Source organism: Gossypium hirsutum, chromosome D13 (genome assembly GCF_007990345.1).
Source record: "Gossypium hirsutum isolate 1008001.06 chromosome D13, Gossypium_hirsutum_v2.1, whole genome shotgun sequence".
Lineage (NCBI taxonomy): Eukaryota > Viridiplantae > Streptophyta > Magnoliopsida > Malvales > Malvaceae > Gossypium > Gossypium hirsutum.
Window position 1 is genome coordinate 9483013 of NC_053449.1, and position 23721 is coordinate 9506733.

The 23721-nt window shown below is 31.6% G+C and overlaps 2 protein-coding genes and 1 pseudogene across 20 annotated transcripts; all 3 read right to left on the bottom strand.

Moving 5' to 3' along the window:
• Positions 1 to 530: 530 nt before the first annotated feature.
• Positions 531 to 3171, bottom strand: LOC107934849 (uncharacterized). Of its 19 annotated transcripts, none has more exons than XR_005923653.1 (6): positions 2272 to 3169; positions 2101 to 2166; positions 1932 to 2026; positions 1257 to 1302; positions 994 to 1068; positions 531 to 901 (listed from the first exon to the last, which is right to left on the bottom strand). XR_005923653.1 is itself a non-coding variant. In XM_041110216.1 (5 exons), exons 1-5 carry the CDS (start codon positions 2517 to 2519, stop codon positions 754 to 756), a joined length of 645 nt encoding a protein of 214 aa, XP_040966150.1. In that variant the 5' UTR covers positions 2520 to 3137; the 3' UTR covers positions 531 to 753. The 19 variants fall into 19 exon arrangements, 3 of the variants coding, with proteins under 3 accessions (XP_040966150.1, XP_016722860.2, XP_040966151.1); XR_005923663.1 differs by having other exon boundaries at positions 1932 to 1969; positions 2272 to 3167; XR_005923656.1 differs by having other exon boundaries at positions 1253 to 1302; positions 1932 to 1969; positions 2272 to 3167.
• A 442-nt stretch (positions 3172 to 3613) lies between these two features.
• On the bottom strand, positions 3614 to 5971 carry LOC107934840 (universal stress protein PHOS34-like; annotated as a pseudogene).
• Positions 5972 to 15915: 9944 nt separating this feature from the next.
• Positions 15916 to 16911, bottom strand: LOC107939732 (transcription factor MYB14). The gene is made up of 3 exons (XM_016873108.2): positions 16718 to 16911; positions 16475 to 16604; positions 15916 to 16382 (listed from the first exon to the last, which is right to left on the bottom strand). The coding sequence occupies exons 1-3, from the start codon at positions 16848 to 16850 to the stop codon at positions 15917 to 15919; spliced, it is 729 nt and encodes a 242-aa protein (XP_016728597.1). The 5' UTR covers positions 16851 to 16911; the 3' UTR covers position 15916.
• Between the last annotated feature and the right edge of the window lie 6810 nt (positions 16912 to 23721).

Sequence of the window (23721 nt, forward strand, 5' to 3'; positions counted from 1 at the left end):
CTTTTTCTTTAGCCTCCGGGCTCGAAGAATTTTTAAAAAATGGAATGGGTCTACTTTTATGTTATTTCGTACTGTACACTTCCTTTGTTTGTGAGATTATTTTCTCACGAGGGGTAATGAAAAGAGTTATAGAATGGATTGCTACCTATGCCTAGATCGCAGATAAATGGAAATTTTATTGATAAGACCTTTTCAATTGTAGCCAATATCTTATTACGAATAATTCCGACAACTTCAGGAGAAAAAGAGGCATTTACTTATTACAGAGATGGTGCGATTTGATTATTATTATATATATATTTTACTTTATTCTCTTTATTCTTTATTTATTATTTACTTTTTTATTTACTTTACCACTCTCAGTCTTAGGAAAAAGACACATTATTCAGAATAGAAAAAAGGCTATTGAAAACAAAAAAGTTAATAAAATATTAAAAAATAAAAGACCTAGGTAAATTTTTTTAAAGTTACTTGTAGAATAAATATTAACTCAAAACTAAAATCATACAAACGGTATGCAACACATTGTATAGACAATAATTTACATTCACATTAAGTGTAAAACTGAAGTGAAGAATTGAGTTTGATTTAGTATTTTGGGATTTATTTTATTAATTTATAGATCTCCAAAGAGAACCCAACATTTGGCTTATTGATGTTCACTGCGAAACACAAATAGTGGGTTCCAATACTAAAAATTGTATGCTTGTGATGTCCTACCGCTAACCTTGTTTTTCTTTTTATAAAAAATCCTTACATCCAAAGATGGGGTTTAAGAAAAATGTAGAAAGATAGCTTGTTGAAGAAATCAACGCAGGCAAACCCTCCTTCAATGGTGGTAAATGCTTCCAACATCAACACTAGGCAAACTATCATGGGTTTGGATAGGCAATGCGTTTTCCTGCGGTTAATTTAAAAACAGCGGTGACAGTGATATTAGATATTGTAGCGATACTGTAGCGTGAGATAAAAGATAAACTAAACTAAACTCACCGCCCCGCCCATCCAAACCCACAACGCAAACTATCATTTGAACCTGGATGGACCGCCGCATGAAAAAACCATTTTCTTCAAGATCATGAAATTGCTATCATCATTTACACTTCAACAAACATAATTCTCCAAATAGGATTTAGGGTAAAACACACACAAGCAGTCTTGAACTACAGAGTGTTGGTAGTTAAACATATTGTTGTCAGCTACAGTCCAAACATATATTTGATATAAACGAAAGAACAATGTTCGAGATTACCTACATATGTTCAGCAAAAGCAGGTATGCTGGTGGTAATAAACATTCTTCCTGTCGTTTCAAATATACGGAAATCAATTCCCTACCTTTCTTATACATAGCGTTTTCAGAAGAAAGATGGAGACAAAGGAAATGGCAACTTATTATTACAAATGCATAGATAGTATGAGGACGCCAACACTCAACGGATCATTCTTCCGGAGACTAGAAGCAGCGTAGTTTTAGATTCAAAATGACATATTAGTTTTAGGGTATTGTAAATGTTGAGCTAATACCTAATAAAGGGCCTAAACAGAGGGCCATTAGTATCAATTATTTAAGCTTTAGTTGTACAACTGATTATTTACACAAATAAATAGCCATCAATGATCTATGACCCAACTACAAAGGACCATCTAAACAAACACAAGCAGGTTCAACACCAGGCTAATGTCCACATGAAAAGTTTCAACTAATAATTTAAAGAAAAAAGCTACCTTTCCCTACATACATCTAAGAAGTGTTGGACCAACAAAATTAATGGAGAAGGTTGGTAAAGACGAATAAAATCTCCTGTCTATCAACCTTAAGTTAATTCCAATGTAATTAAGGGGTCACAAAATGTAAACAGAACATCATCTCCAATCCCGAAGACCACAAAGCCAAATCTTGTGATTACAATAAATGGGAAAAAATCATACCTTAGTGGTGAAGATAACCAAATTTGTCGGTCAGGGATCTGCTTATTCAACACATAGGTGATCAAAGCCCCAAGTTTTAGTGTCAATACTTCATTCTAACAATTGCAAGGCAATGTGTTAAACCTCACAAAATGAAGGAAAGAAAAGTTCCAAAATCAGCAAATCTTACTTGCCTCAAGTTTTTTTCTTGAAGGTCATGGATTATGGAATTAGCTAATTTATGAAATTCATCCTCCTGCAGAACCCAACTGTTTTCACATTAAAAATTAGAGGGAAAAAAGTTCATATTTTAACAGTTTATTAATGAAAAAAATTGTGGGTAATTAGAAAGAAACGATACCGGTAATAGATGGCAGCAGGTGTCTGGGAATCCTTGAGAGAGCTAACAGGTGGGGAAGGCGGAGGTTTGAGTAGTTTAGAGCTTATTCTGAGAAGGGATAAGCTGGAAGTCATAGCCAACCGAAATCGAAAGCTGAAACTCTGAGGGTAGGGGGTAAAATCTTGGATTTCAATTAGCTCATATCCTAAAATGAAGTCGAAATCGTCTTTATCCGCCATTAAAAAGGAGTTTATAGGACGAACCGGCATACGGCAATCTCTTAGTTCCTTCACCCAGAGCTATGGCTTTACATTTTTTTTATCGTCTTCTTCAAGTAAGGCCCAGGCTAATCTGTTAGTTATTTTACTGCTAAAATTTAATAAAATTTGAATAAAAAAATTATTAAATTAATAGTACTTCGAACTGATTGAAACCTGCTCCATCATACAGAGTTTGTATTACATGTGACATGCATTGATAGTGAATAATTGATAAACATTTTCCATAAACTATTTTAAATTAACTATTTTTGTGATATGTATTGATTGTGAATGATGTTAAACACTGTTGATTTCCATTTCATTAAAAATATCATTTACATTTATATATCCCGAGTTCAAGCGATTTAAATCAGTCCCACTCAAATTAAGTTATTATTATTTGAGCATAAAAAACATGTAAATGAGCTAAATCAAGTTGATATTATACCAAGCTAGAATAGTTTGATTATATCTTGAATCGAGCTTAACCTTAAAAAATTTATACCCGATCATCTACGAATTTCAAATTGAACTTAAGCTTATCACCTTTCAAACTTAATTACATAAGCCGGGTCAAATCAAGTTTGAGCTAAACCTAAATATAATATTAACATATTTTATATTTACCCAAACTTGGCCCAACTTAAAATATAAACTTAAAATTTTACCCAAACTCATTTATATTTGCAAAAGACTAAATCAAACTAATTTTAGACTCTCTCATATTATTTTTTTAAATTTTTTATATAATCATCTTAACATTATTTTAATATTTACATTACAGTAGTATTATATATTTAGAATATGTTTATTTTTTTAATGTGTTCTGGATTAAATAGTATCTAAAAATAATATAATATAAAATATTATAAACTTAAAAACATGCCGAACCAAGTTGGGCTTAGACCTTAAATGTTTAAGCTTAACTTCTACCCATATTTTAAACAAGTTTAATTTTTTTGCCCAAACCCATTTTTCGGACATAATATTTTTACCAAAACTCTCCAAATTTTAAGCAAAAAGGTGGTGGCTCAGTCCATGAATAAGTCTAATTACAACCCAGTACAAAAAGTTGGTAATCCTCAAAAAGGCTTTTAACTAGGTGACAGGGAAACTGGATTACATACACGAGAAATGAGCAGTAAATTGTGGTAAGCAGGAAACTAAGAGGAAAGAGAGAAAAAGAAAAGTAACTGCCCTAGGCCTATTCCTATCCATCTATACAAAGCATTCAAATCCCAACTCCACACCAACACTAGATTCTCAACGCTTCTTTGTTACCACATTTCACATTTTGTTTTAGCTTTCATCACCCTTGGCTGCAATCTGAGCACACCAATCAACCCTATCCAACAAATCAAAGTTTAAAACTTAATTTTCAAGGGACTTCATAAAAAGGATTGAGTACATTACAAGTGTAAAGCCTGCAAATCATGCATTAAAAATCACCAAACTTTATACGTAGACCCATCAATGAGTTCTGTGCTCCCATGACAACTAAGAACATATCTGGATATGGGTATGAATACTAAGAACATAAAAAAACATTGAGGTAACATAGATCATAAATGGATTTCAATCAAATATAGATTTAAATTACCTGAATCAGTAGGCACTTCTCATTCTGATTCATATCAAGTATCTGATAACAAAAAAACGAACGAGTGAGAGATGTGATTCGAATATTAATACCGTACTGCTTAACCTCAGGATGAAACCTATTATGGAGTAGAAAAAACATCACATCCTACATGCCTTACATGTTTCTATGCCTCTACTTTGGTTTAGACCAGAAGCAAGAACAGAGCACTGATTCAACCTTTAATTCACATTAAGCAATGAATTCAGCACAAATATTTGATCCAAGTTGCACGATAGACAAGCATTGCTTATCTCCAAGATCATTCTCAAGACCCCATATGTATGCTTTCTTGGCTGTTACAACTATGCACCAGGTTCATGGGTTCAATTGTTGTCAGTATTTCCATATCTTCCAAGCCGATACCCAAGAAAGTAAGCAAAAACTTCATTTCTCCTGCAACTTACCACTTCTCAAAGCTGTTTTCATTCCTCTAATTAGACTACTGTTTTTTAACTTTTAACAAGAACTAGGGGCGTAAATCAAACTCTTCAGCTCCCAAGCTATTCAAGTTGGACTTCAGAAAAGTTCAAACTTCATTGGGTCAGGCTCAAGCAGCTTGAGGTATCAAACGAACCTAGTTTGAGTATCTTAATACTTAATTCAAGCAATTCACAAGCGTAATAAAGCTTTTAATTGATGGATGGAGGTTGAGTTAGAGTATAAATGGTATAAACAAACTTAATTAAGCGAAGCTGAAGTAGTTCAATTTTAGTATGGCCGATCTTGAGTTTCATCACCTAGTTCAATTTTATTTCGAGATCAAATCGACCTTCGAGCAGTGAGTTTCGAATCGAGCTTCTCAACCTTGGCTTAGCTCAATTAGAGCCTTAAGAAGAACTTCATCATGTACATAAAGCAAAAAAATAATAATAAAGTCCAAAAATTACTGTAGAAAGCTTTACAAATTATAAGACCCAATTAAAGCTGTTGATTACCATAAAATTAAATATTAAATCAACTCAAACCTCTGTGCTCCTCCTCCGCATCATAATACTCAAGTTCCTCTTCTAGTACCGGCTGCAGCTCCGCATCTTCTCCGGTAATCTTCTTTTTTTTGGCCTCCTCCTCATTGGGGTACCGGACCACCACCACCGGATAAATACAGTGGTGGACGCAATAATCACTAACACTTCCAAGCCTTCCTTTGCTGGTCCTCCTAGCGGCTCCAAACCCTCTGCTGCCCATGATCACCGCACTCAACCCTAACCTCTCCACTTCTAAACACAGTCTCTCTTTCAGGTCATGGTCTTTCACTATGTGAATCTTAAACGGAATCTGAGCATCCACTAATGGCTGCGCCAGCGTGTCCGCTTTCATCGTCATGAGGTCGAACTCGTTCTTGAGCTTCTGCTATGACTCTTCGTCGGCGGTGGCATTTTCGTGATTAGTTGTGGAGTAAGGAATGGTTTAGACTTGAACGAACCCCAAGTCAGCTCCGTAAAGGACGGACGTCGGATGGATGTGGAGGAGTATCACGGCGTCTCCGGGACGAAGGTAGTTCTGAACAGACCATCGGACGGCGTAAGCGCTCTCGTCGCTCAAGTCGACGGCGATGGCGATGCGACGTTGGGCACCAGCGGTAGGAGTAACGCTCAACGGGACACGTGGCGACGTGGGTTGGATCCGAAGAGAAGCGAGGGGTGGAACCGGAAGGTACGGCTCCGATTGAGGATAGTGTTGTGGATTCATTGCAAGGAAAGTAGTCATTTTTCTGAGAAACAGAAAAGATTGCGATGAGAGCTCTATGAAACAGCCGAAGTGTTACCGGCTTTTAAACTGCGCCACTAAGCAACACGATATCGATACGCCAACCTGTTATTTTACTCATTCTAACTAGTTTTTATAAGGGTTAATGTCTCCAAACATCCTCAAACTATTGTTTAAATTTTAAATCAGTCTTTAAACAGAAAAACATTTAATTGAGTATAGATATTTATATCACAACTAATTATATGCTTTTTCAGAATTAAATTATGGAGGGTATGGAATGTGGTTGAAGCTAGAGGAGGCTCACCCTCTAAAATTTTGGTAAAACAAATTCCAGTGCTTATTCTTCCCCCAAACATCCATAATGAATCGAGATATAAGGATTGTAGAGCGATTAAGTAAACCAAGCTCTCTATTTTCACACTGGTTGGACGAAAAACATCGATGAAAATAATTAACTTCATAAGAATTAAAACTTGTTAGTTATCAATTCACTTATTCTACAAAAAGAGTGAATTTGATTCAATATTTGTGTTTATGTTTGAAATAATGCCATACATTTTGAAATCTATGAATCGGAGAATAGTGGTGAAGGTCCAACCGGTTGAAAGTAAAGGTTGAAGTTACGTGAGAATTCAAAAACAATCTTGTAGGAATCTATAGGACAACTTTGACTAGACTTTCAACATGCTCCAACGAGCTTTTGGGGTGATTCTTATGCTTAAATCATATATCTCCAATTTCTCTTTGTAACAATTTTTAAATCACCTAATTTTGAATTATGTGGCTCAAGATATGATCGTTTTCGTAAAGCAATGCAACTGTAGGAAGTTCGATACTTATTGCTTACTTTCATAAGGGTAACTTTGACTTGAATTTACGAGACTTTTTTACCACCTTTTTAGGAGATTCTAGTGCCCAAATCATAAATATACGAGTTCTCTTTGAATCCATTTTTGAATCACTTTATTTTGAGGTTTGTAGTTCGAAATATGGTCATTTTTGCGAAAGGAGTACAGATACCTACAAACAGTTCGAGTTCAATAGCAACTCAACTTCTCCAATTTATCAATGTCGATCGAAACACAACCAAGAACTAAATTATTGAACTACCTAAGTTGATCCTAAATGCATAAAAGAGTTAAAATTCTATTGTGGAACTCATCATGTTTTTGTACTAGCAACTTGGTTTGTGACTAGCCCTGGTTTATTTTCATTCTTAGTATCATCATCAGAGACAAATTTGTAAGTTTCCGCTGCAACATGCTTTCCTTTCTTCCATTTACAAGAATATTTCCATTCAAGCAACATTGGCGCAAAGACCTCATCATTGTCAACAATCTCGAGCTTTTACTTGACAAGGATTTGGAAGATAAAGGGAGGGGAAAGGTAAAGTAACCCTCTTGGTTTCTAAATGGTTAGCAATTTCATAAAATATCATTTACCAAAGATCAGAGGCGGCAAAAGAGAAAACCTTATGAAGAAACACATACATTTTCTTGGTGACGACATTCCGCTAATTATTTGGTGAGCATAAAGATCATCATAGTCAACAATGGTTTGATCACCATCCATTAGTTGATGGTGAAAGAAGTCACTAATGGCTCTAGATTGAATCTAAAATGGTGCCCTCGTATAAGTACCTACATCTAATATTCATGGTTTGCATTTGAGATTGATTTTTGCAGGTTAGCATAAAATTCCAATACAACGTTCTTGACAAAAAGACTTAGCCAGCTAACAGAGAAAAGTAGTTGATTGTGCCCTAGTTTATTTTATGGAACATTCCCACCATATCATCTATAATTAATTTTTAATTATTTAATGACATTTCAACAAAATTTTTTAAGTCATTAATACATAATTTTGATAATTTTTTAATCCTGAACCCAAACCTTAAACCTTAAACCTCAAACCCCAAATGCAAAACTCAAAACTTAAACTCTAAACTCCAAATTTCGAATCCCGACCCTAAATCTTGAATCATTCAAGATAAAATACCTTGAAATTAAATAAAGGTTGTAATAGGCCATTTTTGCCCGGGCCCAACAAAAGAAAACAAACACAAAATAAAAATCCCAAACATTTATAGCAAAGCCCAAATCTACAATGGCCCAATATGACCCAAATCAACCCTAGCCCATAACCTAAACTAGTAATAGAAACCCTAACCTACCCTAGCCACCAATTGCTCTGCCACCTCTGCCACCGCTGCTTTTCCCATGTCAACGCCGCACCTAGGGTCTTCTGACCTCTGCCACCGCCAGTCTGACGTCACCTGCAGCACCGCCCCCTCCACTTGCACCTGTAAAAGAAGAAACAACAATATAGAAAAATAGAAAAAACTCTATAAAAATGGCTAAATAAGCCATGAAAATTATTGTAATAGGAGGTTCTTGTTTTTTTTCTCTCTTCTGGAATAGAAAAAAAAAACAATCAATAAAAAAAGAGTTAAAAAAAACAGCAAAAGCAGATAAACAAATAAATCTAAAAGGTATTCTATTTCATTCTTATTTTTTTTATTACAAAATTTTTTCCCCTTTTTATACATATATATATTGGAAACTATAAAAGAAGAAATCCAAAAGGATTTTTTTGGAGAAGAAAGGATTTTTTTTTAAAATGAAAGCTGAAATGAATTTTTTGGAAAAATTTGTCTTAAATAGGCCTCTAAAACGACGCCGTTTTGGTCAGGCCTCTCAGGCACCAAAATGACGTCGTTTTGTGCTTGACCCGCGCGCCGACCCAACCCGCTCTTAGGATCCACATGTTTTTAATAGAAGGGCTAATTGCACCTTTAGCCCTTCCGCTTTTTAATTATTTTACAATTTCGATTTTTTTTATTTTTTGAATTTTTACCCTATAATTTTTTTCGATTACATTTTAGCCCATATTTTAACGACACCGTTTTGGACGCCTTGATAAATTTCCTTTTTGGTCCCTCTCCTTTCGCGTGCGTTACAATTTAATCCTTTATTTTGTTTTCATTTCTGATTTCACTAGATTATTTTAGTCTTTAATGTATAATATATAATTTTTGGCTTTTACTAGATTATTTTCCTTATATATATATTATTTTATTTTATATTTTATATTTTTATTTATCCATTTCAATACATAGTTATTACTTCTTGATGCTTTAGTATTTAAAATTGTCTTCATATCGTATTATATATATATATATATATTTTTTTTCATTTCATTTCTATATTTTTATTTATTTTATTATTATTATTAAACTATTTTACTTAATATTTATTTATTTATTTATGTGTCCATTATTATTATTTAAAAATATTTTAGTTTTTATTCGTTTATTTATTATATATATATGATTGGTTTGTCTTGATTTTTTATTATTTATCTTATTTTTATTTTTGCTCGTATTATTTTTATTTACATTATCGCATTTATTATTATTCTGTTATGCATATTAACATCGTACTTTGTTTTTACCAATTCGTGTTACATTAATTTTTCTCGATACATAAATTATGACTTTAAAATAAATAACACTCCGTATTTTGAGATTCGAAAAGGTTGTACCGTAACTTACGGAGTTTCGATTTTCTCGACAAATCCAAATATACGAACCCTTTTTTTAACATAAGTTTTTTAACGATCTCGGGAATTAATAAAAGATCGTGTTTAATAAAAGATCGTGTTCTAACTTACGGGACATGATTTCTTTTCTAAAATCGAGATAATCGAATATCTTTCAAATAAGTAAATTTTTAGGCATTTATTCTTGTATCGGGAATTTGAGACATTGTGTCCAAACTTACGGGACATAATTCTTTTTCTCGATTAACGTAAAATATGCCAATTTTCTCGAAAATTTTTAATATTTTAACAAAAGATCATATTTTAAATCTCTTTAAAGTTTTCAATTCTCGACACTAAGACACTAATTAATCAACTAGGTACCAATTTTGGGTGTTACGAGGGTGCTAATTCTTCCTCGTATGTAACCGACTCCCGAACCCGTTTTTCAGAATTTCGCAGACCAAAAGCGTTGTTTTAATAAATCCAAACCGTTTATTAAACAACCGTTTTATGAGGTGACCCGATCACACCTCATCAAAAAAAATTGGTGACGACTCCCATGTTCGTTTTCGTTTTCAAAACCAAAGTCAACCCCGTTTTTAAAAAATGGTTTGAACAAAGGTAAAATACTTCTAGGCAACCCTAAATGGCCCAAAATTAAATAGCCCATATTCAATTTCACTTTTTTTTTTAAAAAAAAATCTTAATAGCTTAAAATAATTTTTAATCATATAGTAGAAATTTAGATTAAAACCTTTTATAACCAATAAAATAGTGATATATGTCCAATCAAGAAAAAAAATATTTTTATGTTTTTTGAAATCAACAAATATTTAGTGTCACATTAGTAATTTAACATGAATAGTCAATGACTCTCATAAAAAAAGAAAGAAAGGGAGTTATATAGTTAAAAAAAAAAGGAAATTTAAGAAGTTACATGAAAATAATCTATTAGTTCAAGGACTTGTAAGTATATTAGTGAGTAAATGAAGTTGGCCACAGTTTCTATTTAATAGTAATTTTAATATAATATCTCAAACTATTCATAATCCCAACCTTTAAATATGAAAATAATACACTTCAACCCATTCAATATTATGTACTCTCACATAAAGTAAGGATAAATCTACTAGTTATGACATAAATATTAAAACTTGATAATTACGTTGGGTTATAGCTATGTGTACAGCAATGATAGGAGAGTAAAAAGTCATGTTCCATGCTATCAACTATCTTCTTCATAATGAATGAACAAAAAAGACAGATGAAAGCTTTCATTTTTTATTTACAAAGAATAGTTATGTTTACCAACAAAATTAAGCTTTGATTTCAGTATATATGCTTTATTTTCAGCATTTGATTCACACTTTAAAATACTTTTCAACCTTTTGTTTTTTTTTTGCACAGCTGCAACATTTTTCGTCTTTTCTGATATTATTTATGATTCACATAGAGTAGAATCCAACAGCTTTCGGCCAAAACGAAACGCAAGGAAAGACACTAAAGTATCCATCTATGAATGGTTGATGAATCTGTTCTTTATATTACATATCGAGTGACGCTAGGAAAGGAGACGCGCATGAGCTAAGCAGTTCACATTACCTGCTGCTGATATAACCTTAAAATATTTCCTTCCCTTTCGCTATTCTTTTCCATGATCCTATCCATGTCCAGGGTGAGGCATGGGGCTGATACCAATGTGGTGGGTTATGTATCGCTTTCGGTTGTACTCACCGATATATATGCACCATTTTAGAATAGTTATTTTTTTAATTTCGCACGGGTAAAGCTTTTATTTTGTATTTGTTATATCGATTCATTATGTCTAATTTCGATTGCACCAATCAATACATCAATAGTATTAAAAATTATATAAAATATTATTTTTTGTCAATTTTAAGTTGTTTTAAGGTAAAGTACAAAAAAGATAGTTAAAATAGTGTCTTTGTTCTATTTTGGATCTTGAACTATTAAGTTTTTCGATTTAATCATTAAAATTTTTGAAATCAAATATTTTGGTTACTCTTTCGATAGTTGCCATTAGATGGGTGATAGAAGGCTAATGTGAGCCTTTTTTATTAGTCTAATAACAAATTTAGCCTTTCAATGTTTACATATTCTATCATATGTTAAATATAAAATACTCAACAAATTTAGCCTCAATGTTTGCAAAATTTATCATTTAGTTTCAATTATAAAAAATTTTAGTAAATTTAACCCTTAACATTTACATGATTTGTCGGTTTAACTTTGTTGAAAAGCAACACCAAAGCTACAACCAAAGCTACAAATTAGACAAATACCACAAAAAATAACTAGGACTACAACCGGGTATAAATTGTATTTATACAGGGGCTACGTTTGATGTCTGATTATTGGTGTTTTGCTCAACTTATGCATGCATTAACATTCCACCATTAAGTTTTTTGTTTAAAAAATGTTTTTACTTGGCAAGTACATTAAAAAATGGTTTTGAGATGTGTTGTTGCATACTTAATTGAATGTGGAGAGGAAAGAAAGTTCTGAAAGAAATGCTCAGAGTTGAAGAATTGCTGTTGTTAATAATGGTATGAAAGCAAATGCTTAGAGACTTTATTCATAATAGTAGGATTTGATATGAACATGTTAAAGGTTTTGACATAAATTTAAGCCTTTGAGTGATGACATAGATGGATAATTTGGTTGCATGCAAATCATAAACTTCATGATTTAACATGCTTTCAACGTTTGATTTGATTTTAGAATAACATGTGATGATGAAGGAGAACGAGCAAGTCGCATGGTATACAAGGGATACAATAGAGACATAATTGCATTCATATCCAGATGTAGTCCTAGTTATGTTTGTGGTATCTGTCTCTGTAGCATTGGTATAGCTTTTCAACAAAGTTTATAAATATTTGAGTGTTAAATTTATTCATAAAATATGGATTCTAATTATTTATACATAAAATTTGGTTTTTATTAGAACTATGTTGAGCATCACTTTTCCGCTGCATTATTACGTAAGTAGGCTTTGAAAAACATTTAACTTGACAAACACTTTTATAAATTAATCGTTAAAAGCAATTAATTTTGAAACTAAATCACAATCTTTTTGAAACTTGCTAACTTTTCTTCAGAAAGTAAAATGGATGTTTTAAACAACTGTTTTAAACTCAGATAGTTCCATTAGGCCATTTTGGTGGTCAATGTAATCTTTCGAATTCGAGTTTAGTGTCTAGGCTGGGTTGGAGAGGTTATATTTAGTGGTATCAGAGCTTAAATTTTTTAAACTCGGACTGTAAATTTTTAAGTGAGTCTACATGCATGCCATACAAAGGGGTATTTTGAGAAAAATCATGTCACCAGCTTTTACTGAAATCCTTAACTACCTTTTTTTTGAATATGCCAATGTAGAGAGATTAGAAAACTTACCAACATGCAAGATTTCCAATTTCTAAGACTAAATCCTTAGTCTCTCCCCCTTCACGCACGGATATTTCACAATCTTTCTCTCTTCCATGACGAACCAGAGAAAAGAAGAATAGAAAACAAAAGAATCATCACTTTTTCGCTACATTATTTATTAGAGGTGTGCATGGGCCAGGCCGGGCTCAACTAAAAATTTAGGCCCGTTTGCTAGGCCCAGGCTCAACCCGAAAAATGGGCCTAAAATTTTGCCCAAGCTCGACACGGATAAAAATGTTAAAACCCGGGCCTGACCTGACCCGCCCATATTATTTTTTATATAATTTTAAAAAATATATAATACATCAAAATAAATATTTCCCAACAAATTGAAAATAAATTTTAAAAAATATGTATACTTAAATAATACTAAGATAGATGCAACTTAACAAGCAAATACCTCTAAAATAATAACAAAATTAACAATAAAATAAATTTTATACAATATCCAAACAGTAACAACAAAATAGTAGCAACATAATAGTAAAATAGTAGCAAAATAGAAAGAAAATAATATTAAAAAACAAAACAAAAAATTTTTGTCCTTTAGTGAATTTGGGCTAGGCCTAGGCCAAAAATGCCTTACCCGAGGCCCAACTCTTTTTTAAACGGGCCTTATTTTTTTGTCCAAACCTATTTTTCGAGCCTATATTTTTGCCCAAACCCTCCCACATTTCAGACGGGTCTTCAGGCTGGGCCAGATTGCCCGACTCATGAACAGGTCTAATTATTATGTAAGTAGGCTTTGAAAAACATTTAACTTGACAAACACTTTTAAAATTTAATCGCTAAAAGTAATTAGTTTTGAAATTAAATCACAACCTTTTTGAAACCTGCTAACTTTTCTTCAAAAAGTAAAATAGATGTTTTAAACAACTGTTTTAAAGTCTGATAGTTCTGTTAGGTCATTTCAGTGGTCAATGTAATCTTTCAAATTCGGGCTTAACATCTAAGTCGGGTTGGGGAGACTACATTTGGTGCTATCAAAGCCTAGATTTTCTAAACTCAGACTGTGGATTTTTTAGTGAGTTTGCATGCATGTCATACGAAGGGGTGTTTTGATAAAAATCATGCCACAAGTTTTTACTGAAATCCTTAACTAGCTGCTTCTTTTTTTTTCTTCAGTCTGCATGCATGCAAGGTTTTCAATTTCTAAGACTAAATCCTTAGTCTCTCCCCCTTCATGCAAGAACATTTCTCAATCTTTCTCTCTTCCATGACGAGCTAGAGAAAATAAGAACATAAAAACAAAAAAATCGTCCTCGAAGAAGAATGCTTATCCTATATATATAGATCTTCCAACCCCTATCACCAAGATCAATTCACAGCCACCTAGAAATACCTTAATCATCATGTCTCTCAGTAACTTATTTCTAATTCATAACCAACTGGACTATGGTTGAAATCCAACTTTACCTCAACTAGCCCGCTACTTGTTCTTGTTTGCAAAAAGAACCCGCTAGATTAGAGAACCTTTCAATTTAGTACACCAAACTCTTTTGCTACTTAAGACCTTATAAATTCGGGTGTGATAGGCAAATTCGTAAATTATCGTTACATTCCTAGGAAAGTACTTAGTGAACCAAACGTAATAATGTAATTTTCCTAATATTTTAATCAATACCTTTCGATATATACCAAATATTATAAAGTAACATTTCTGATAATCACATTTCCAACAATGACATTTAAAGGAATCACATTCCATTATAATCATAACATGGAAACCACCAAATGCTACCTTAAAATAAATTCTACAAAAACATAGTCAGCATTCGTAATTGTAAAGGTCATCCTTATATTTAACAGTTTCTTTTAACTTCACCATTATTTTTATTATTATTTCAATTGCATTTTTATTATCTGTACTTTTTAAAAAAAATAAAATAGTTATCTCATGTTAGATTTAAGTTATTTAAAAAAAAGGTAATATAGTAATAGTCTTAATTGATATAATATTACATAATAAAGTTGGATTTTTTTATATTTAATTAATTGAGTCGATGTTAAGTTAACTAATGATACCATCTCAATCAATCATTTTTATTCAAACTAGATTATGATATACCCATGGGTGAAAAAAATTATGTAAAAATATATTTATTAAATGTTTTTAGTTAAAACGGTAAAGTCGAAGATTTACATCCTTAGTGTCTTTTTACTTCAAATCCTATCCTGTGCAAGTTTTTATTAATTTATAGAAATATAAAAAGATAAAAATACCTTTAGAATGATGTAACTTTTATTGTAAAAAGGAATGATTTTTGATAAATTCATAACTGAGTTGGCACTCAGTGAACGAGTGACACCAACTCAGCCGACACTTTACTATTAACTAGATTATGACACACTCATGATGTGAGTGGAAATATTTATGTTAATATATATATAAAAGTTAATATGACTTAGTTGAAATGATTAAATAAGATAATGAAAATATATCTTGAGTTTAAATCTCACAATTTTCATTATATTTATATTTATATATATATATATATAATTAAACAAATATAATGAAAATGATAAGTTCATTACTTATAAAAGGACTGACTTTTTGGTAGTACTTTCATATTAAGTTGAAATTTAGTTGATGGGTGACACTAATCCAAGTTAAATCTCATTCACTTAACAACACCAACTCCATTAAAAACTTAATATATACCACAAATATAGATATTGATTCTAAATTATAACTATATCTAGAGAATTAAGTAATAAACAAATTAAAATATTACTCCAGAGTGACAATAAAAATATATATTTTTTGATATTGAATCAATTAGAAAAACGTGGCCATAAAATATATTAAATATTATTGAAAATATTATTTGATAAGGATAATTATTATGATTTGCAATAAATTATCTAAAATGGAAAAAACCTGTAAATTTTAATCCAAAGTGCTTATTAATATACCTGTGATTTTTAGTTATTTTTTATCTCACACTATAATATTTATTTTTATTTTTATTGTTGTTTTTATTTTATTGGTAGATAAATGTACGGTGATCCAAATCCACCGGTGTCAGATTTTTTTTTTAAAAAAACTGGAAAACCAACTTTATATCCATCCTTGCGTAAATTCGTAGAGCAAATATGCAGAATCATCATGATACATGTCCTCATATTCCAAAAGCATCTCAAATCCACCCTTTTCCAAGGATGATGTATTGTCTGCAACAAAGGGTTGACTCCAGAAATCTCCACTGCTTTCAGCTTTATTGAAGCTGAACATAGATCCACTGCCGGAGCTGAAGGAGGACTGTTCAGTACGTGTAGATGTTGCTGGAGACAAAGGTGAACTCTCTAAGATCATGTTGTCGGGAGTATCAACAAGGATGCTATTGCTTTCATCTTCACCTTCACCTTCACCTTCACAAATATTCTCATACCGGGTGGCTTCACTTTGCCAACAATCAGACTTTTCTTTCTCATCACGCTTTGTACGTTTCTTTAGATGAGCGTGCCACTGGTTTTTTATTTCATTGTCTGTTCGTCCTGGAAAACTTTTAGCTATGGTGGACCATCTGTAATATATACACATAAGGTTAAAAAATATTCTTAATTAAATCCACAATATGATGATGATGATGATGATGGTTTAATTGGATATTCTAACCTGTTTCCCATTTCATCATGTAATTTGATGATCAATGCATCTTCTTCTTCAGTGAAGTTGCCGCGCTTTAGTTCAGGCCGGAGGTAATTCATCCATCTTAACCTGCAACTCTTTCCGCACCTTTTAAGCCCTATACACAATTTAGACAACCAAAAAAAAAAAAATCTTAAATAACATGATTGAAGCCTAGAAATGAATTTATTGTGGAAAAAAGAAACTATAGTTTTCTCCATAAAATTATACCAGCATACTTGGGGAGTTCACGCCAGTTCCAATGGCCATATCTTTGTATATAAGATCTTAGTTTGTGATCTTCTTCAGCACTCCATTCACCCTTCTTCATCCCATTTTTATCATAGAAGGGAGCTCTCACCATCTTCCACCACCTCTTCCTTTAACTTCTTTCTATTAGGAAATGTTGTCTGTTCAAGGTCAACTTCCCTAGCACATTAGCTGGATATCTAGGGTTTCATTTATGTATTTATAGCTAGCCCAGATTGGAAAATGGAACGTGTTTACATTTGTGATATGGACTTGCAACCTCAATAATTAATGTTACTTACCACTAAGCAGTATAGAGCTTTGAATAATGACAAAGCTGTCGGGGTTATATGATAATGTTACAAGAGTGAACGAGGAGACTTCATAGAAGTGTCACATGAGATATAATGGACATCAACTGGGTAAAATAAAAATATAGCTAGAGAGGGAAGTTAGTAGCATGGTAAAGAGAATCCTCCAATGAACTTCGTGGCAGCATCTTATCCACCCACAGGTTAAGAGGTTAATGGTGGGGGTCATTTATGATATGTCTCTTTGAATCATGACTCCTGTTTTTGGTTCCTAAGGGTGAGTTTGGATGGGCGGTGCGTTTACTTGTTATTAGTGTAAAAATAGCAGTAGCGGTGAGATTAGATACTGTAGCGATACTGTAGCGTGAGACAAAAAGTAAACTAAACGCACCGCACCGCACTCAATCGCCCATCCAAACCCACCCTAAGTCTCACTTTCCTACCCTTTATACTTCACTCAGCGTGCAATTAAACATGACTCAAACTTGGGGTTCGACCATAAGCTTATTCCATATACATTTGATATCAAAATATTAAAAATAAAGTCATAATCAAACTAAAATGATTTTTTTTATGTATAGTTGATGGCAGTTCTGCTTTATTTTAATCGATGTCGGTATTTGTATTTAAAGATATATGTATTGCCATATAGTTTTTATTTGAATATGAGAAAAAGAAATATATTTGTAAATATTAAGCTAATATAAAATGATTTGACCCTTTCTTCTAATCATATTATTTAAAGTAATTAATAATTTTTATCTTGAGTTGTTGAAGTGTCATGAAAATCAGGAGGAATTAGTTAATTTTATCCAGCCAGGATAAACTAACTCATTTTCATTTCATATCTATTAATTCCATAACTCTTCCTTTGAATAATGCCATATGAAGAACTCTATTTACTTTTTTTTATTTTTTGATGTAACACTAATCTTTTATTGGAAGTTGTGGATATAGTTTGATTAATTTTAATTTTTTAGTTTTAGAATATCAATCTTAATTTAAAAAGTCCAATCAAAACTATTAGGTTAAGTTCTGTTATGCGCCTCATACTATGTATGACTTGTAGATTTAATTCACATTCTCTAATATTTTCAATCTTTACCTTTTGTGAATTTTAAAATTTCAATTCAATAGCCGTTAAATCTATCAACTAAAATGACGTATATAAGCTCTACCAATAAGTGGTTGATGACCAAGTTCAAATTCTAGAGTTAACATTGTTAGGTGGCCTGGATAGGAAGACTACTAAACCGATGAGGACACCTATGGTTTGCATAAGATTTTAGAAACAATAAAATTTAACTTTACGGATTTAGCTATTATCATTTGGATCTCAAATTTTTTTTTAAAAAATAGATAAAAAAATTAACCTATTATTTAAAAATTGAATGTGAGAGCTATGAATTTATATGTAAACGGCCAAATTTACAGATCGCTGATGTTTGACATCAATTATACTTAACACAAACAACCTGTGGCATGTCATACAGAAGGATGATTTTTCTTTTTTAATATAGTTTGAAGACCTTATCGTTATCTGCTCCAACGGCTGTTTAATATTCCAAAATTGTACTTTGAATAATATTTATCTCTAGGGTGACGCTAGAGAAGAAAACGTGTGTGAGTTAAGCAGCTGACATCACCTACTTCTTATATAAGCTAAGCATTCACAAAATATATTAATTAATTTCATGTTGCATTTTTTATTTTGACTTAAGGGTAAAAATGGATTTTAGTAAAACAAAATAAAAATTCAATTAAGCTTTTAATGATAAACAAAAAATTGATCGATTTGAGCAATTTAATAATATATATACATTTAGTATGTTTCTAAATAAATAGTTGTTTAGGCTTATTTAAATCCGGACAACCATTTGCCCAAATTTATTTTAGATGAGTGTAAAACTATAAAAAAATATTAAATTAGTAAAAATAATAAAATATTTAACCATGCAAAAATTCAAAAAAAAAAATAAAAAAAATAAAATGTACATCTAGAATAAACATTGACAAATGTTCATCCAGATTTAGATGATTAGAACATATGAATGTCTAGATTATTTTTGAAGGTAAACTACACATTAGTCACTAAATTATGGGTAAATTTTCATTTTGATCACTTAACTAAAAAATGTTACAATTTGGTCACTGAACTATTCGAAAGTTTTCATTTAAGCCACTTTAACTATTCACAAGTTTTTATTTAAGTCATTAGATTATTTTTTTAAGATTTGCCAACGAGCTCCAAGCAATAATTCAGCGATCGGTACAGTGGATCAATACCCATCAATGAGTAAAAGAACATACATTAGATCCAAGTCGATTTGGCGGTTAGTGTTGGAGATTGGATAAAAAAGTTGTTTGAATTTTAGTTCGCAGATTCGTGACATGTCCAAATTTGTTTCATGAAAAAAATGAATTGTAGAAGAAAAAGAGAAAGTAAGCTTTCGATTAGTGCAAACAATGCAAACATAGAAAGCCATATAATATCATTTTTAACAGCACAGTGACTTGAATGAAAACTTTTGAACATCTCAATGACTAAATTGTAACTTCTTTTAATTAAGTGACCAAAATCAAAATTTATCCATAGTTTAGTATGATGTAGTTTACCTATATTAGTGCAAAACTAAAAAAATTAAAAATTATTAACAATATGTTTCCCTTCTAACTATTTATGGGAGAACTTCAATTCTAGCACAATCTTCTCAAATTGTTCTGTTGCTCGAAGCATTCTAGGATTCTGATTATGCAGTACTTGGAAGATAAGGGAGGGGAATGATAACAAATATCAAGGGTAGACTTTTTTAGCATTTTTAACAATCTCGTCAATTTTAATTTAGCCCAGGTTGAACTCAACCATCTCAACCACCTTCCTCAATAGAACAACCACTCTTTTACTCATTGAATGTAACACCCCTAACCCGTATCCATCTCCAGAATAGGGTTATAGAGCATTACCGGAGTTTACAAATTAATTTACAGACATTTCATTTCATCAAACATTCATATTTAAAATCAATCAAAATCAAAACATTAATGAGCTAACGTTGGCCAATTTAACCCATACATGTCATTATAACCAGAATCAAAACATCCAAAATTACCGATAGAATTAATGGATAGTGTGATAAACATTCATATATCCATTCAATGCATTATTCCCCTTTTTATCAAATATATCAATGTTTCATCAATTTTCATACAATGAACATTCAAACCATATTCACATCAATAACATACATTTCAAGCATTTAAGAATATAATTCAAGTTACACGAACTTACCAGACTAAATTGCAGAAATACCAAAAATTTAGGGACATTTTGGTAATTTTTTATTTTCCTCGAATTTCCACCCAATCATGATCTAAATTAATATATCATTCAATTTATTAATTTAAATAATGAAACAATTCATTTCATTCAATTTGGTCACTTTTTGACATTTTTACCAATTTACCCTTAAAATATTACTTTTATTCAATTTAGTCCTTGAATCTAAAACATGCAAATTGGTCATTTTTAATGAAAACTCATGCTAGTTGAATAATCATTTATTTTTCTCCTCCTCCTCTCCATTCCACATCCTTAATGTATAATATGCTTATATGTAACATTATCTATAATTCCATCATTTATTTATATATTAATTCAAAGCTATCCACTTGAGTCATAGTAAAAAAATTATTTATATCTTAAGATACGGAACTCCGAATTAAGATCCGATAAATTCATATGAAACGAGACTCAAATATATTCTTACCATAAAATTTTCATAATTTTTGGTTTAGCCAATAAGTACATTTTATTCTTTAAAGTTTCCCCTATTTCACTATTTGACAGTTCCGACCCCTCTTCACTAAAAATTAATTATCTCTTTGTACAAAATTTGGATAATGTTTCCGTTTGTTTATATTTAAAATAGACTCATTAATTATTTTAAACATATAAATTTAAGCCTATAATTAATTTTATTCAATTTTTTATGATTTTCCAAATTCAGAATAGGGGAACCCAAATTCATTCTGACATTGTCTCACAAAATTTATTATATCTCATGATTTACAATTCCATTACTTAAACCGTTTCTTCTATGAGAACCTAGACTTAATAAGATTTAATTATATATTTTTTTATCCTCTAATTTGATTTACACAATTTATGGTGATTTTTCAAAGTTAACCTACTGCTGCTGTCCAAAACTGTTTTAGTGCAAGATGTTAATTACTAAATTTATAACTCCCTTATTCCCTTTCTCTATAATATTTCCCATCATTTACACTTATTTCCCTTCACTAATATATCAAGAACATAAGACTTTATTTAAGAAAACTCTACTATAACATCATTTCCATACTTTTTCAACAATAACAAACTTAAAAATATATTGAAATCTTGATGTTCTTACCTTATGCTATTGATTTCAATCTTTAACTTGATTTTCTCTCTCCTCCAACTTCTATTTCTTGAATCTAACTTGACATTCTAGCTCCCCATTGTCTCCTTATTATTTTTCTCTCTTGGAAGCTATGGAAATTCTTTTGATTTCTAGGTGAAAATAGTGAATTTTTGGTGAAAGGACCAAATTGTAAAAAAAGCAAAACTTTCTTTCTTCTCTTCTCTTCTAACGTTGGTTGCATGGAAAGATGATGATTTTTCATCATCTTTCCTCCCTTTTATATTAATCATTTAATAATAAATAATACTAAAATCTTAATAAAATATTAATTAAATAACATTTATCTAATTAATTAATTAAAACTATCACAAACATCATCATTACCTTCTAGAATTCTTTCTCTCTATTTGACCATTTTGCCCTTTATAATCTTTTGAAATTCCATCCTTGAGTCATCACTTAATTTGGTAAAATTACAATTTAGTCCCTCAAAATTCTCCACCTTTTCAAATTGGTCCTAATTCATCCATTTTCCTTAGTTTCTAGATTATTCCACCCTTAAATATTTACACTATTGGTCATTCAAATTTTTCATATTTACACTTTAACCCCTCAAATTTTGAGTATTTACTCTTGGGCAACAAAACTTTTCTAACATTTGTAATTTAATCCTTTCTTGAATTAATATGTCATAATATACTTCCCAATGTTGACATAACTCAATATTACCCTTTTTATCACTTTATTTCCTTATTTTACTATATCAAGGATATTATCTTTCTTATTATAGTAATTTTCAGGGTATTACATTGAATCTCTCTACTGTTAGGAAGCCAGTTTCTAATGACAATTGCAAATAAAGCAACATACATAGTGAAAAGAGAAAAGGCATAGAGATTACCTTTCTCGGGCCAAGTATGATGAACACTGTTGGTTACAACATCAATAGTTTTATCAATACTTTTATCGAGCTCCACCATATTTTGACTAAAGCAGTTAATAATCTTTTTACTTTTAGTAGGGCCAAATTTATACCACTCACCACGTACAAAGACTTTTTTGTATAAATTGTTATCCTTGTCAAAGATACTCATGTATAGATTAGCATAAAATTTCAATACAATGTTTCTAACATAGGGCTTCATAAACCTTCTAGTGCCCCATAAGCCACTATTCTAAAGAATGACATCAATGCCATGATCTACAAAGTTGTTTTCTTATATGTTTTCCTCATCAATGAAGTGTTTTGAGATCCTAAAAGTGTACCTTCAAGAATAAGCAACATCCTAGAACACTTTATTTCTAATTTCCATGATCTTTTCTTCTTATTTTCCTATTGCTTCCATAGCTTGAGATGAAAGTGTTGGAACCCTTGCTTCCTTCATCCTTTTATTCCTCTAGGAAGCAATAAAGGGCGCATTAGAACACTTGGTCCTAGCTTTCATCATGGATAGCAGAAGGATGTTTTCTTCAGAATTCAAATCTGATTTGGATTCTATGGAAGAGTCATGAGGGCTATCATCCAAAGTCTTCCTTTTTTTTTCTGAGTTTGTGGAAGACAAAAGCCTTGCCTTTGTCTTTTTGGGATGTAGCACGGTTGGCAAATTTCTTTGCCACAACCAACTTGGTCCTCATCGTTTGTACTTGTGCAGAACCTGAGGAAGTGGACACTTACCCTACAATCTCTATTTCAACATCTGAGTCTTTAGTCATAGCTTCATCCACCTTGTTAAGAACAAAGTCTTCTCAGCAAACTCCTTATCGTTTTCTTCCTCAACCACTAGTTTTTGAATATTGCTTGTGAACCCTTCAGTCTCCATAGGACTATCCAAAGACGATAGCTCTGTAGTGGTGGCTACATTGACCAGAGTAGGGTCAATGATAGTGGTTTGATCACCTTAGCTAGTAGTGGCTTGAATGAGAGCTTCAGTCCTCTGATCTTGGATGTCACAATGGTGGACAAAGCTAGTCATCTATCTCTGCCACAACATCTAAGGTTTCCTGTGACACAACTATGGTATCTTGGGTAATTATGTTTGCTTCATCTGTAACACCCCAAAACCCGACCTAAAAGTTTAGGCTGAATTTTGGAGGTCACATTGATTATCAAACAGATCAAAGAATTTTTTTTCAAAACAAGTTACCCAAACTTTTAGTTACAAACACATGTTGCCAAACTCGAATAAACGTTTTAAAATACTCGAAAACATAGATTGGCAGTTTCTAAATTTCAGATCAAAATAAAATTTGTGAAAAAAAACCCAAAACATGA

Excerpts from the sequence above, each read along its gene's own strand:
- LOC107939732 (XM_016873108.2), bottom strand. The coding sequence starts at position 16,850 with ATGGTGAGAGCTCCCTTCTATGATAAAAATGGGATGAAGAAGGGTGAA. Across the intron at positions 16,605-16,717 it reads TGAACTCCCCAAGTATGCTG|GGCTTAAAAGGTGCGGAAAG; the intron begins GTATAATTTTAT and ends AATTGTGTATAG. Across the intron at positions 16,383-16,474 it reads CATGATGAAATGGGAAACAG|ATGGTCCACCATAGCTAAAA; the intron begins GTTAGAATATCC and ends TATATATTACAG.
- LOC107934849 (XM_041110216.1), bottom strand. The coding sequence starts at position 2,519 with ATGCCGGTTCGTCCTATAAACTCCTTTTTAATGGCGGATAAAGACGAT. Across the intron at positions 1,069-1,931 it reads TGGTTATCTTCACCACTAAG|AAAATGGTTTTTTCATGCGG; the intron begins GTATGATTTTTT and ends ATGATCTTGAAG. Across the intron at positions 902-993 it reads GGGTTTGGATGGGCGGGGCG|GAAAACGCATTGCCTATCCA; the intron begins GTGAGTTTAGTT and ends AATTAACCGCAG.